General features: G+C 48.9%; 1 protein-coding gene across 2 annotated transcripts in view; it reads left to right on the forward strand.

Moving 5' to 3' along the window:
• MIDEAS (mitotic deacetylase associated SANT domain protein) overlaps window positions 1-15,378 on the forward strand; it is a 72,326-nt gene that overhangs the window by 52,434 nt on the left and 4,514 nt on the right. For both annotated transcript variants that reach the window (XM_004455123.4, XM_004455122.5), the window contains exons 4-11: window positions 5,410-5,755; window positions 7,639-7,705; window positions 8,165-8,307; window positions 8,412-8,515; window positions 8,993-9,068; window positions 9,747-9,835; window positions 12,064-12,213; window positions 13,645-13,857. In XM_004455123.4, the coding sequence (XP_004455180.1) occupies window positions 5,410-5,755; window positions 7,639-7,705; window positions 8,165-8,307; window positions 8,412-8,515; window positions 8,993-9,068; window positions 9,747-9,835; window positions 12,064-12,213; window positions 13,645-13,857 (1,188 nt within the window). The remainder of the gene's footprint in view (window positions 1-5,409; window positions 5,756-7,638; window positions 7,706-8,164; window positions 8,308-8,411; window positions 8,516-8,992; window positions 9,069-9,746; window positions 9,836-12,063; window positions 12,214-13,644; window positions 13,858-15,378) is intronic.

Consider the following 15,378-nt stretch of genomic DNA (forward strand, 5'->3'; position numbering starts at 1 on the left):
ATGTTAGTTGTCTTTCAGTACTGAGGTTTTGTCTATCTCTTCTTTTAGTTGTGCCAATGTTTGTTTTACTTATTTTGAGGCTATATTATTAGGTGCATACTTATTTAGAACTGGATTAGACACTGTGAATTGTTTCTTTTTATTTCTCATAATCTTTTTGCCTTTTGAAGTCTACTTTGTGTGATACTACTATAATTATGCCACCTTTCTATTGGTTACCATTTTCAGGGTGTGTTTTTTTCCATCCATTTACTTTCAACTTTTCTGTATCCTATTTAAAGTGCATGTGTCAAGTGGCATATAATTGGGGTTTATTATTATCCAGTCTAACAAATCTTTTTTTTTTCTTTTGAGGTATTGAACCAGGACCTCATATGTGGGAAACTGGTGCTCAACCATTGAGCCACATCGGCTTCCCTGAATTGGTTTTTTTCATTTGTTTGCTTGTTGTTTGTTTTTTCTTTTTGAGAGGCACTGGGAACCGAACCTGGGAAGTAGGTGTTCAAATACTCGAGCCACATCTGTTCCCCATTCTTTTAATTAGCACATTGGTACATATACATTTAATGTAATTACTGATATACTTGAGTTTAAATCTGTCATCTCCTGTTTGCTTTCTGTTTATCCCATCCTGCCTCTTTTTGTTCCTTTTTTCTCCCTCTACCCTTTTGGATTATTTGTGTTTGTTACTCTACTTCCTCTCTCTATTAACTTTTTTTAATGAAACATATATATATCTTTTCCCTTCTTTATTTTTTTAAATGTTACATTAAAAAAATATGAGGTCCCCATATACTCCCTACCCCCCCTCATCCCACTCCTCCCCCATCAACAACCTCTTTCATCATCATGGCACATTCATTGCATTTGGTGAATACATTTTGGAGCACTGCTGCACCACATGGATAGTGGTTTGCATTGTAATTTACACTCTCCCCCAGTCCACCCAGTGGGCGATGGCAGGACTATTAACTTTTATACAGTCATTTATTATTTAGTGATTATCCAGCAGCCCTTCTACAAAAGAATTCAGCCCTATAAAAAAGTGATTTGAGTGACTATTTTCTCAATTCTCCAAAGACTGGTACATAGCTAGTACTGTTTTATATGCATAAAAGAGAAAACTCATTATGTACAATTAATTCCTTATAACATTCAGGCTTAATTCTTTGCTTGAGAAGGGTTGCTAGAGATTAAAACATAAATCCATGACTTGTTGAAATCCAATATAATTTAATATTTTTACCTTCTCAAAGAAAATGCAGTTCTTATGAAGTTTTTTTTTTTCCCCAAAAGATTTATTTATTTATTTCTCCCCCCTCCATTGTCTGCTCTCTGTGTCCATTCACTGTGTGTTCTTCTGTGTCTGCTTGTATTCTGGGACCTTCTGGAGTAGGAGAGAGGCAATCATTGTACCACCTCAGCTCCCTGATTTGCTGAGTCTCTTATAGTCTTTCTTCTGTGTCTCTTTTTGTTGTGTTATCTTGCTGCATCAGTTCTCCGCATTGGCTGGCACTCCTGTGCTGGGTGGCACTCTGCGTGGGCCAACTTGCCACATGGGACAGCGTGCCTTCACTTGGAGGCTCTGGATATCAAACCCTGGACCTCCTAGATGGTAGATGGGAGCCCAATTGCTTGAGCCACATTGCTTCCCTCTCAGGAAATATTAACTCTATTTCCCACCTATCCCCAACCTCCAACTTCTAGAATTATTGGCACACATTTTCACTCTCTCTATATTTTAACTTCCACAGAACATTATATATTGTTTTGTTCTGCTGATATTCATTTTTTATTTACTCCAGTAGTTAGCCTTTTTGTTGCTTTTCATTTCTTTGTACACTTCCAAGTTTCCATTTCGGGTCATTTATATGCTGCTTGAAGAACACCCTTTAGTATTTCCTTTAGTGTGAGTCTACTAGTGATGACATTTATTAGTCTTTGATTTTCACATTCATTTTTGAAGGACGATTTTGCTGGGTAGAGAATTCTAGGTTGGCAGTTATTTGTTCTCTTTTGGCACTTTAAAGATCTTATTGTCTTGTTCTTACAATGTTGAAAAATCACTGTAAGCTGTGCTGCTGCTCCTTTGATTGTAAAGGAGAATACTTTGAATGTAAAGTATTTCTATCATGCTACTTTTAAGATTTTCTTCTTTATCTTTGAGTTTGAGCAATTTTGCTATGTTTTAACTAAATATGGTTTTATATATATGCTCTTTGGAATTTGTAGTGTTTCTTCAATATTTCTTCCTCATTTTCTCTTTCCTCTTCTTCTGGCACTCCAGGTACACATTTGCTAGCCATTAGACCTTTTTACCATATCCTCTATTTTATGTCTGTCTTGCACTTTTTTATGTTTTCTATTCTTTTTGTAAAAAAAATGTGACCTATATTTCAGTTCACTGATTCTCTTTTTAGCTGTGTCTAATCTTCTGTTAAACTCCTTTATTAAGATCTTATTTTTAGTTATTGTAGTTTTCCATTATAAAATTTCCCTTTGGTTCATTTTTAGAGTTTCTAGTTCTTTGATGAAATTCTCAACCTTGCCTTTTATTTTATTAAATAAATTAAACATAATTTTCTTAAAATTGTGACTGATAACTCCATTTATGGGATCTCCTGTGACTCTGTTTCTGTTACCTGATATTTCCCTTTTTTGAAAATCACATCTTGATTTCTTCTGTATCTGGTTATTTTATGTTGGGAGTCAGACATTATATATGAAAAATTGAGGTAAAGTTTCTGTATATGTTCTCCTCTTCCAGAGAGGATTTATCTTGCTTCTGACAGGTAGGAAGGGACACTAACAATCGGAAAATACGATCATTTGAAGTTGGGCTTCATTCCATGCGACTATTTTATTCTGATTCATCTTTGTTCTGAGGGGATAGACCTTTGGAGTCCCAGTTTAAAGCCTGGGGGTTTTACCAGGTTCTCCTTTGGCAATCCCTAAACTCCAGTTTTTATTCTTCTAGCTCCTTGAATTTGTCAGAAGCTCTGCTCCAGTTTCTCAGCTTCTCAGTTGCCTCTTTCAGTGTCAGCAGTTGTCTCTAGGGAAAACACAGTTCCAAATGCCAGGCTCGCCTCCTTGACTTTCCTTCTTTTCTTGGATTTTGGCTCTTTAAAACTTTACCAATTTATTTGCTCTCTGATAAGTTCAGAAATGTCTTTTTTTCTTTTCTCCAATATCTAGTCTAGCTTCTCTAGTTATTCTCAGCTTGAGGGCTGGCCTGCCTACCTATCCTCCATAACAGGAAGATGAGTGCCAAGATTTATCATGAGCAGCACAGTGTCTGCTCTCTGGGGTTTTGTTCTCTGAGGGAAAGTGTGTTCTGGAGGCCAGAGGCCTAGGTACTTTGTCCTGAGAGTGAGCTGGAAAGAGTTTTAGCAACTACACAGCTCAGCACCCCCATTTTATAGATGAGGAAACAGATCCAGAAAAGGCCAGGAGACTTACTTGAGGTCAAACAGCCAAGTAATGGCAGAGCTAGCCCTGGAATTTGGCTCTCCTGAGTCCCTACCTGCGAGTACTTTCACTACACCATCCTTCTTGGGCAGGTTTATTTTTTGTTGTTAGTTTATTTATTTATTATTCCTTGTATTATAGATATTTTTAATCATGCACAAAAGTAGACAGAATAGTGTATTGAGCCTCTTACTCTTCAAATAGTTATCAGAATACAGCCAGTCTTCTTCATCTTTACTTGCCACTCTATTATTTTGAAGCAAATCCCAAGCATCATGTCATTTCATCCACAAATACTTCGGGTTATATCTGCAGTAAATACATAAGAACTCTTTTGTAATCTAACCTCAGTCTCAGTAACAAATAAACATCCATTCATATTGTCACATATTCAGAATAGTTTAAATCCATTGCCCTTAGGATAAAAACACAGATTATTACAGTAGCTGAATTTATTTTAGATTTCTTGTCTAGCATGTTTGGGGCCTTTGGTTCCACTGCATTCTTTCTGTGCAGTCATATCATTCCCCTATGGTCCACTTCATTTCTTCTTAGTTTGTAGAAGAAAAATGAGAGCCCAGATGGGTAAAAGTACAGGGAAGCGGATTTGGCCCAACGGATAGGGCATCCACCTACCACTTAGGAGGTCCAAGGTTCAAACCCAGGGCCTCCTGACCCGTGTGATGAGCCGGCCCACGCGCAGTGCTGATGTGTGTAAGGAGTGCCGTGCCACGCAGGGGTGTCCCCCGTGTAGGTGAGCCTCACATGCAAGGAGTGTGCCCTGTAAGGAGAGCCATCCAGCACGAAAAAAAAAAGTGCAGCCTGCCCAGGGTGGCAACACACATGGAAAGCTGATGCAGCAAGATGACACAACAAAACGAGACACAGATTCTGGGTGCTGCTGACACAAGCGGACACAGCACACAGTGAATGGACATAGCCGACAACTTGGGAGCAGGGGCGGGGAAGGGGGGAGGAAAAAAAAAAGTACGTGGCCAAGGCCTCACGGGTAGTCAGGGCCCTCAGCCAGAAAGTTTAGAGGGGCTTCGCGCCTAGGAGAGAGCCTGGTGTTCCCAGACACACTCAGTCTACATGCCAGCCTCACGGGTTGACAGGTTGTGCACCAGAAAGGTGGCCTGGATGCTGCTCACCCTGTAGGGCTCTACCCTCTGACTATGTGGGAGGATCGGGATGGAGCAAGGAAGAGGCCTTTGTTCCCTTAGAGACCTGCCGCCTTTTTTGTATTCCAGCCCATGAGGTGTATCACGCAGGGAGACGTGTAAGCCAGAAGGGCCAACCTTGGACAGCATGAGTGGACTGGCCTCTCAGAGTAGGACTAATACTATGAGAACAAAAGTTCTGTGAGGACAGGGGCTGCCCTGTCCATTTTGTTGTCCCAGCTCAGGTCTCGGCACATGGTAGAGGTTTCCATCTAATGCACTTAAGTAGTGATAATAATTGATATTTATTGAGTAATTGCTATGCATCAGGTACTGTTCTCAGTGATTTCCATGTAGCGATTTATTTAATCTTCACAACCACCCTGGTAGGATAGGCACTTAGTATACCCATGTTAGAAACAAGGCTTCTGAGAAGGTAAGTAAAAGAGGTGAAAAGTCCAGCCCAGAGCCTGGGCCCATAACGACAGCACTCTACTGCTCCTATAGCAAACCTTACATCAGGGCTCGGAAACTATGGCTTATGTCCAAATCCAGAGCTCAGAATGGTTTTTACATTTTTTAAAAGATTATTTAAAAGAAGAAGAAGAATATGCAACAGAGACCTTGTACGACCCTTTACAGAAAAAGACAATAAGGGCCTTTTGACATGCTTCCTTTTTCAGGCTTGCTTTGGATGGGTGTGGAGGGTAGGCAAGCAGTGGTCAGGACTTCAGTTTTCACACGACATACGCAGGAGGCTGAGCCATCTTTCTTTCTCCAGGCTGAGGACGTGAACGTCAAGGTAGAGGGGGAGGCTTCCGTGCGGAAACCAAAGCAGCGGCCTCGGCCTGAGCCCCTCATCATCCCCACCAAGGCCGGCACTTTCATCGCCCCACCCGTCTACTCCAACATCACCCCATACCAGAGCCACCTGCGCTCCCCTGTGCGCCTTGCCGACCACCCCTCTGAGCGGAGCTTTGAGTTGCCCCCCTACACGCCACCCCCCATCCTCAGCCCCGTGCGGGAAGGCTCTGGCCTTTACTTCAACGCCATCATGTCAACTAGCAGCATCCCGGCCCCACCTCCCATCACGCCAAAGAGTGCCCATCGTACGCTGCTCCGGTCCAGTGAGTGACCCCCTCAGCGGCCATGGGGCAGGGGAATGTGGGGAGGAGGAGACCCCGCTTTGGAGCTGATGGGGATTGAGCTGGAATGCTGTGGGAGAAGGGGCCCCTCCTCAGAGAGGGAGAAGGGGGTATCCTGGTTCAAGAACATCCCAGTTCTACCATTTACTGTTACATCCCCTTGTGCGAGTCATTTCCACTCTTCTGGGCCTCAGTGTCCTCATTACTAAAGCGAGGCTATTAGTAGCTGGTTGACCCACATGGAATTGCCCGTGTTCACCCATTTTGGGGTCCACAAACAGATTCCTGTGGTTCAACCTGATGCCTGCTTCATAGGGTTGTGGTGCGGGTCAGATACATGAACACGCATCAGGTAGCAGCGTGATGCCTGGTATGTCTCGTTTGCTCTTAACGTTCTGTGGTAGATCCTGTCTCCTGGGTGGGCGCTTAGAGCAGACATTTTGGAAAGATTGGATTGGCCTTGGTGACTGAATGCTAATAAGAAGTGTTGCCTCCTCCAAGAGGGGAACCATTTCCTCTGCAAAATGGAATAATCCCATTTCTTAGGGTAGTGGGGAGGATTAAGTGGGAGTCGACCACGGAGAGGCAGTTATCACCTGATTAACCTATGACCCTGACCTGCCACACGACATAGCTCTCTGGTGCCCCCTAGTGCCTGTGGGTGAGAAATGGTTCACCCTGCGCTGGCCGGCTTCCTGGTCCTCCTGGCCCTTCCAGCCCTCCCACTTCCATGTGCAGCTTCCCCCTTGCCTGGGTTGTGCAGGGAGAAGTCACTGTAGAGACCAGACTGGCAACCAAGGAGAGGTCAGTCCATCCACAAGTATTTGTCGAGCACCTGTGTGGAAAACTGGGTGCTGTGAGCACTCCAAGAATGTATGCGAGAATGTATGGCCTGTCCAGAGAGAGTACAGGGTCGTTAGTAGGTCGACTTTGTTAGTAGGTGGACGTGAAAGTCTGGGAGTCTGGGAGTTTGGAGCAGTGTGTGATTTGCAGGCAGTGCACGAAGTGGAAGGTAGGCTCCTTATGCAGAAGCTTCTTGCCTGGGGTGGTGAGGAAAAGATTCAGGAGGAGGTGGAGCCACCCCGGGCAGCAGGGTGTGCTAGGCAGAGGAGGTGACTGGTGCAAAGGCAGGGAAGTGGTTGCCTGTGCAGGGGGGACTGAGGAGGCAGGAGGTAAGTGATCCACTAGGCTGCAGGGCGGTGGAGGGAGAGGTGGAGGAGAGCTGGGGAGCGGGGAATGCTGAGCTGAGGATTTCTGGCTTTATCTCACATCCCAGAAAAGGAGTGAGCAGAGTTCTGTGTTTTTTGTTTTTGTTTTTGTTTTTTGTTTTCAAGGAAGGGATTGCCTTGATCTTGGGGCATTAAGATTAGTTCTGGAGAAACCAAGGCAGAGACTCAAGAAGGGAAGCAATAAGATAACTATAAAACAGTGGCCCCCTTCACCATCTCCCTAGTGTGTCCAAAGTTTAAGCCTCTTCCTAGAACACCCTTAGTTTTGTGTTGGAGGTAGTTTTGCAACGAGGGCACTCCGTGGTGGGGACATAATGTTGGCACTAGTTGTAGTGACAGTAACACGTGTGTGTATTGAGTGCATTATTTCCTGCAGTCTTCACAGTATCCTTAGGAGATAGGTATTAATAACCCCTTTTTTGGCAGGAGAAAAAATTGAGACACCCAAATATTTAGTCAAGTGCTTGAGTCCTCATGCCTGCAGGGCCTGCCCCAGGGTGCCTGATTTCTAGCACAAACCTGTGTGATGTGTGAGTCCTCGCCTTTGTTCTCGGCATATAGAGCAGAATCCTAGGGCAGGGGTGCTTTGCTGAAGGGAGGGGGGTGCTGCTTACTAACCTGCTCTTTGTCCCATAGACAGCGCCGAAGTGACTCCGCCCGTCCTCTCTGTGATGGGGGAAGCCACCCCAGTCAGCATCGAGCCGTAAGTGCTGCCTTCCCGCAGGCCCATGGTTGAGGGTGGCCAGGTGGGGTCCCATGCATGCAAGTGGGCCTCGTGAGAGAGGGCTCTGTGGGGCCCACAGAGCTGCTTACCAGCCTCTCTGGGCTTCTGCTTCTGTGCTGAGCTCTACTGTCCCCACCTGAAGTTGCCCGGAAAGCGAAGGAGCAGCTCAGCTTGAATTGCCTTTGAAGAGAGTCAGAAGGGCAGTCCAAGAGGCTGTCCCTGTCTATAATCCTGGAGTGTCTCCTCCCCCTTCCAACCTGTCCCTTGCCTTCCTGGTGGCAAAGCCCCCTATCCCACCCCATCCCCGGAAGCCAAGGTGGGGCCTTGCCTGTGCCCAGCCTCTGCTGATTGCCCCTGCACCCCACCCCCAGAGAAAAGGTCGGGCTCCCTGTCCCTACGAGGTGAGGCCTCTCCCCTATGCCCCTTCCACCCCTGCAGGCGGATCAACGTGGGCTCTAGGTTCCAAGCCGAAATCCCCTCGCTGAGGGACCGTGCGCTGGCAGCTGCAGACCCCCACAAGGCTGACTTGGTGTGGCAGCCGTGGGAGGACCTAGAGAGCAGCCGGGAGAAGCAGCGGCAAGGTGAGGTGGGAGTGAGCAAGCAAACTGGGCTGGAGGGTGAACGGGTGCCGCGGCTCCAGGCCTAACTCTGAAAGTGGTTTCCTCTCCTCCTCCCGTGCATCCAGTGGAAGACCTGATGACAGCTGCCTGCTCCAGCATTTTCCCTGGAGCTGGCACCAACCAGGAGCTGGCCCTGCACTGTCTGCACGAGTCCAGGGGAGACATCCTGGTGAGATGACACCCCTGGCCAAGGAGGCTGGCATGGATCCTTGTCCGATGCCTGGGAGCCAGGCCTGCTGGCGTGCTGGTTTGAGGGCGGTGGGAGGAACTGACCAAGGAGGAGATTGTAGGGGCTCAGCCTGAGGAAGCCCTACTTCCAAATGCCAGACTTTGCTGCATGGGGCCCGCACATCCACCCCAGTCCCTGATTCTGGAGCAGAGCATCCCCAGCCAGCCCTCGTTCAGGCTGTTAGCAAAAGGCTGCTTGCCTTTTTGGCCAGGTGCTCCCTCTTAAGAGGCCCCATAGCCTGGGTCCAGAGCAGCCCCGTCCCCCATGACCTCTTAATCCTGCCAGGCCTCTTATCCCTCAGCAGCAATGGGGGTAAAAGTAAGTCCCCCCCATTCTGAATCTTGCCCACAGCCTGGGGTGCTCACCCCTCCCGAGACCCCTGCCAGGACTCTGACCTTCCTATCCCTTCCCCTGCAGGAAACGCTGAATAAGCTGCTACTGAAGAAGCCCCTTCGGCCCCACAACCACCCACTAGCAACTTATCACTACACAGGTGAGCCTGACGGGGGTGGGCTGGGGCTTGGGGCCTTGAGGGGTCTCCAGCATCATTGGGGCCCTGATCTGTGCTGAGTCACAGGCAGCAGCGGCTGGGGTGGGGGTGGTAAGCGGAGAGCCAGGGTGAGGGAACTGGCATCAGAGCTGGGCTAATTCTTCAGCTTCCTGTGCCCTGGACGGGGAGGGGAAGGGGATGGACAGGTGGGAGCCTATCCCTGCAAAAAAAAAGCCCAGGACACGGGTACACGGGACAGGAACCCAGGGAGTGCCATCCACATTGGCATTGGGTGCCTGGCACTTAGATGGCCCCTGGAGCCCCACGTCCTGTTGTTAAGAGGGACACTGACTAAGTTAGTCGACAGCCGCTGGTATCGATCCCTGTCACCTGCTCCATTTCCTCTGCGGCAGGCAGAGCACCTGGCGTTTCGCACGCACTGTCTCATCTAGTCACTACCGCAAGTGGGGAGGTGGGTTCTGTTATTAGTCCCCATGTCATGAGTGAAGAGAGTGAGGCTCTGCCTTAGCGACGTGGCTAGTGACGTGGCTAGCAACCCCCAGAAGTGGGGTGCTGGTCCAGCTCTGAATGGCTGCTTCCCTCAGAGGCTTCTATGCTGGTCAAAATTGCCCCCACAGTCCTGCCCGCCTCATTCCCCCTGGCTCCCTCTTTGCCCCGCAGGCTCCGACCAGTGGAAGATGGCTGAGAGGAAGCTGTTCAACAAGGGCATTGCCATCTACAAGAAGGATTTCTTTCTGGTGCAGAAGCTGGTGAGCTGGGGCTCTGTTTCAGGGCACACGCGGGACAGGGGCTGCTGGTGTGACTTTGGCACTCCGTCTGCCAGTGGATTCCCTGCCAGGCCCTCTTAAATAGCAGAGTTAGGTCAGTGCCTCTGAGCACCCTCAGAGACAACTTTCTAAGCAATACAAGAAGGAAGAAGGATGGGACCCTTTCCCCCTTGATTCTAAGTCCCCTCCCATGCTCTGCGGCCTCAGAACCAGAGGGAGGCCTGAGTGAGCATCAGACCTGGTGCCATCAAACTTAAACCAGGCAGGCAGGGCAAGATGGCAAGGAGGGCTGCAGGCAGAGGGGAGTCATTCCCAGGTGCCTGGAGCACTTCCAAGGCCATCACCCGAGGCTGCGGGGATGAGAAAGCCAGCAAGTGCCTTTGTAACTGACCTGGGGGTCCTCTGCCCACTTCCTGTCAGACCCAGGACTTCCTTCTGGTGGCTCAGCTATATAAGCCGAGTTTCCTAAATTTATCCCATCTTCTCCCCATATTCTTTTGGGAGAGTAGAGTGTATTTGCTAATCCAGGGAATCGACATCTTTCCAGGCCTGTCTCACAACATCTGCCCTGTGGGGAATGTGTATGAACTGCTGGGGGCCCCTTAGATTGTAGATTGTGCCAGGGCAGGGACTGGACAGACTGTTGATGGATTCCCTCTCCCGGGGCCTCGCTGTGAGGACAGTTATTTGCTGTGTTTTAGTAATGTTCTACCACTGATGAGGCAATATTGTGGGAAGGATATGTCTCTGACATTCACTGAGGCTTCTCTAATGTCAGTCAAACGATCAGAGAGGATTGCTAGTAAAAGCGTAAACAGATATAATTAATGCGTCTGTGACTTGGCCACTCCTGTGAGATGAGATGTGTCTGTTTCCTCAAGCCCAGAGGACCCTTCCTGACCCCTGGGCTCTCTGGACAGGTGCTCCCGGCTCCCAGTGCAGGCTGACCAGTCTAGGAGTGGGGGCAGGGCGGCCAGAGAAAACAGCCTCTGGGCATGGGGAAGTAGTCCAAAAACAACCCCGTGGCCAAATGGATTTGTGAAATGGGAGGGCTAGAATTTCAGAGTTTGGGAGGCCCATGGAGTCATCTTGTCTCACCTCATTTACTATTTACATGAAGAAATGGAAATTGGAAAGATGTACAACCATGTACTGGCAGTGTTAGGAGCGAGACTCAGGCCTGCTGCCTTCCCTTCAGGTTTTCCAGGGATCTCTTGTTAGTTTCCCTTCATTTCCTCTCCCTACCTCCTCATAGGACAACTAGACATTTCTCTGTCCTCACTTGTCAGTCATGGCTCACTGGAATAGAAAAAAATTGTTTGACCGGGTTGGTAACGGGTATTTGTTTTGCCAGATTGGAGCTAGCTTTGAGTGTAGATGGTGCTCAAACTCCCCTCCCCACTTTTTGTGGTGGGTGGGGGTCAGTGCCAGATATACCAACAGGCAGGACCAGCTCAATGGGAGCAGGTGGCAAGGTTTCCTCCTGAGAGGAGAGACTTGGCTGTATCTGTACACTGAGGGGAGGATCCGGAAAAAGGGACATTCGCTGTGGTGTTAGCCTCTGGTGGGCATGGAGGGGGTGGTGACAGACTTGTGCTCCCCCCTTAACTTTTTATTTTGAAAAAGTTGAGACTCAAAGAACAACTGAAATAATAGTACAGTCAATACCCATCTACCCTTCACTTAGATCTACCAAATCGTTAACATTTGCTGCCTTTGCTTTCTCTGTTTATATCTATACATATACACACACATGCACACATACACCTGTGCCCTTTTTCTTTTGGTTAATCATTAAAGTCAATTATAGACATTGTGACACTACCCTAAAAGATGTCAGCATGTGTCTTCTAAGAACAAAACCACAATACCATCATCACATCCAAGAAATTTAAACTGATACAACCACATCATCTGAAGAGCAGTTCATACTCACATTTCCCCAGGGGTGCCTGTGTGGTCCTTTCTAGCTTTTTTGGGAGTGTGCTGCAGCACTGGTCAGTTCACTGATGACTGTAAGTGGCTTGTTGCAGAGCAGGCGTTGGAGAAAGGCTTGCGTTTTCCGAGATACTCTGGGTTTGCTTTTTGGCCCAAGGTTCAGCAGGGGGGCCGGGGCGGGGGGCAGCATGCGGGGAAGAGAAAGGCTGGAGTGTCCTGAGGCAGGGGAGCAGAAGCAGGGTGCTCTGACCCCAGTTTTGGCTTCAAACCAGATCCAGACCAAGACGGTGGCCCAGTGCGTGGAGTTCTACTACACCTACAAGAAGCAAGTGAAAATTGGCCGCAACGGGACTCTAACCTTCGGGGATGTGGATATAAGCGATGAGAAGTCAGCCCAAGAGGAGGTTGAGGTGGACATTAAGGTGACTCCCTGCCCCGCCCCAGCTGCCAGAGCCTGTGCTGGGTCTGGGGCCAGGCCTGAGCAGGGAGCCTGGGGCCAAGCTCTCCAGGAGTCGGTAAAGGGCAGAAGGAAGGAGGCAGTGTCCCTGAGGTCCTGGGCACTGTCCCTGGACTTTCCGGCTCCCTCTCTCTACTGCCAGTGTCACAGTAATAATATATTGTGTTGATGCAGGACATAGGGGAATTTTCTCACAGCGTACGCACCAACAGAAACCTATTGTCCCCTCATAGCAGCCCTCTGGCACTGTTTCCTAACTTTAGTCATCCTTTGCTCACCTTTTGACTTTTGCCATATCTGCATCCTACATTGAATCACCATTACGGTTTTGTTTTATTTTTTTCAGGTGGCTAATTAACAGCTTTTATTTATTTATTTATTTTTTGCACCAGGAAAAATACTTCATTTATTTTTATTTTTTACTCTTTTTAAAATTTTTATTTATTTTTACTAAAGTTAATAGATCCCACAGAATGTTACATTAAAAAACATAAGAGGTTACCATTACTGTTTTTGACAGGCATATGCCACTTGTACTATTACTTAGTATATTTTTAGAATTAACCCATTTTTTACTTGAATAAAAAGGAAGCACTGTATTATGATCATAAGTAGGAAGTGAGTATTGCTTGCCTTAAATAGTAGGTACTGGTAAAAATAAATACATTTGAAAGCCAAACAGTGTTATTAAATTCTAGCTAGATACTGTCACCTGCTAAGCCTCTCCTGGGGCCTGGCCTTTCTTTGTTCGAGAGAGAGATTATCAAGTCCAGAGAAGTGTAAGAGACACAGCAGCACTGACCTGAGACCTTGTGTAATCAGGAGAATGGGGAGAGAATTGAAAAAGGAGTGGCATTTTGTTCTGCGGCCATGGGACCACTAACGTCATCTTGGGGTTACAAGTCCACACTCTGTGAGCAGCAAGAGCTGCTCAGGTCAGGGAGAGTCCCCCCCCCCCCCCGAACGGGCAGGGAGTGGTTTGGTCTCCATTTTACAGATGGGAAGGTTGGGGGAAGAGACAAAAAGCATTACAAAGATAGTTTGGAAGTGAAGCTCAAGGCGCCTGCCAGGCTCCGCCAGCCACCCCAGCCAAGGCTGTGTCTCTTGCCAGTCTGTCCAGGAGGACAGGGTAGCCTGCTCCCCCCAGCCCCTGGCTCCATCTCCAGTGCTCCGACTCCTCCTGACGGCTCCCTGGGCCCTGGCTTCTGTCTTTCATCGCAGGCCACCTGCCCTGGGAGGGCGGTGAGCCTTGACAGAGCAGCAGCACAGGAGGCTGCACTGGGCTGGGCCCGGGGAGCAGGGCTAGCGGGGAATGACAGGGGGCTGCATTGGTGCATGGTGGTACAGCAGCCTGCCTGGGTTCAAGACTCATTACCTTCGTTCTTCTCCTCCTTAGAATTCCCAGAAGTTCCCAAGAGGACCTCCTTCCAAAAGAGAGTCCCCAAGTGAAGAGAGACAGGAGCCCAAGAGGGAGGCGAAGGAGCCCAGGAAGGAGGGGGAGGAGGAAGTGCCAGAAACCCAGGAGAAAGGGGAGCAGGAAGAGGGGCGCGAGCGGAGCCGGCGGGCAGCGGCTGTCAAAGCCACGCAGACACTACAGGCCAATGAGTCGGTGAGTGCCCTCTACCTGGGAGCCCCCAGCCAGGAGGACGATGGGAGCTGGGCCTGGAGGTGTGGGAGGCAGGGCAGAGCAGGCACCGGATGATCATAATAATCATAGCAGCAGCAACTATATTCAGGACTTTATGTTGCTAGCTCATTTAGCCTCTTAGCAACCCTATGTGGTAGGTGCTATTGCTCTTCTCATTTTACAGAAGAGAAAATCGAGGCCCAAGATAACACAGCTAGTATGCAGCTGGTAGGCAGACTGCTCTTTATACAGTATACTGCTTCTATGTGAGAAGCAGAGGAAAGAGGCTTTGTAAAAACCCAGAAGGTATGTGGGGATGGGGGAAGCTTTCCTGGATTGTCTTCCAGACCGGATTCCCTAAGAGAGCTATGTCCCCAACAAGAAAGTGGGAATCGGAGCTAAGACAATGGAATAACAATAATGACCCTTCGCACATATCTTCTGCAAAGTGCTTTCATGTTCATTAATTCCTCACAATCACCCCATAAAGGGCTAAGTCCCATTTTACAGATGGAGGAAACGGGGTTCAGAGATCCTGACTTGCCAGAGGTCACACCCCAGGTCCTGTGACTCCTCTGACATTAGGGGCCAAGAAGCAAGAGCTGCTCGGGTCAGGGAGAGCCCCCCCCCCCCCAGAACGGGTAGAGATTGGGAAGGGTGTGCTGGGGTACCCTTTTTAATTTCGGTTGTACCCTTTTGCCCCCAGAAAAAACCCAGAAATGGTAAGCACACCAAGCTTTGCTGCCTTTTTTTTTTTTAAAGATTTGTTTATTTCTCTCCCCATCCCCCCCATTGTCTGCTCTCTGTGTCCATTTGCTGTTTGTTCTTTTGCGTCCACTTGCATTGTCAGGCCGCACTGGTAAACTGTGTCTCTTTGTTGTTGTTGTGTCATCTTGCTGTGTCAGCTCTCCATGTGTGCAGTGCCACTCCTGGGTGGGCTGCGCTTATTTTTTTTTCACGTGGGGCGGCTCTCCTTAAGGGGTGTACTCCTTGCATGTGGGGCTCTCCTACGTGGGGGCTCCCCTACACGGGGGACACCCATGTGGCACGGCACTCCTTGCGCACATCAGCACTGCGCATGGGCCAGCTCACCACATGGGTCAGGAGGCCCTGGGTTTGAACCCTGGGCCCTCCGTATGGTAGGGGGACACGCTATCAGTTGAGCCACGTCCGCTGCCTTCTGAGCCTTGTTTTTGCACCAAGAGCTGTGCCCCATGTATTCGCTCTGTCAAGTTCTTCTGACGTCTGTGGACGCTTTCCTGTGAGGGTTGACTTGCACACACTCGTCACCTCTAATGGCCATCTGGGCCTCTCCTGCCCAAGGCCAGCAGTCGGTGGACCTTGCCTGAGTCTTTGCCAGGGGACTGCTTCTCCATTCCCACAGCACCTGCCTCTTCCCCTCCGCCCACCTCCCATGCTGCGTCATGCTGACTAGCTGCCTGCACGCCTGTCCCTTCCCCTCAACTATGAGCTGTCTGAGGGCAGGGGCTTTCGTCTGTCACC

Source organism: Dasypus novemcinctus, chromosome 3 (genome assembly GCF_030445035.2).
Source record: "Dasypus novemcinctus isolate mDasNov1 chromosome 3, mDasNov1.1.hap2, whole genome shotgun sequence".
NCBI classification, from domain to species: Eukaryota; Metazoa; Chordata; class Mammalia; order Cingulata; family Dasypodidae; genus Dasypus; species Dasypus novemcinctus.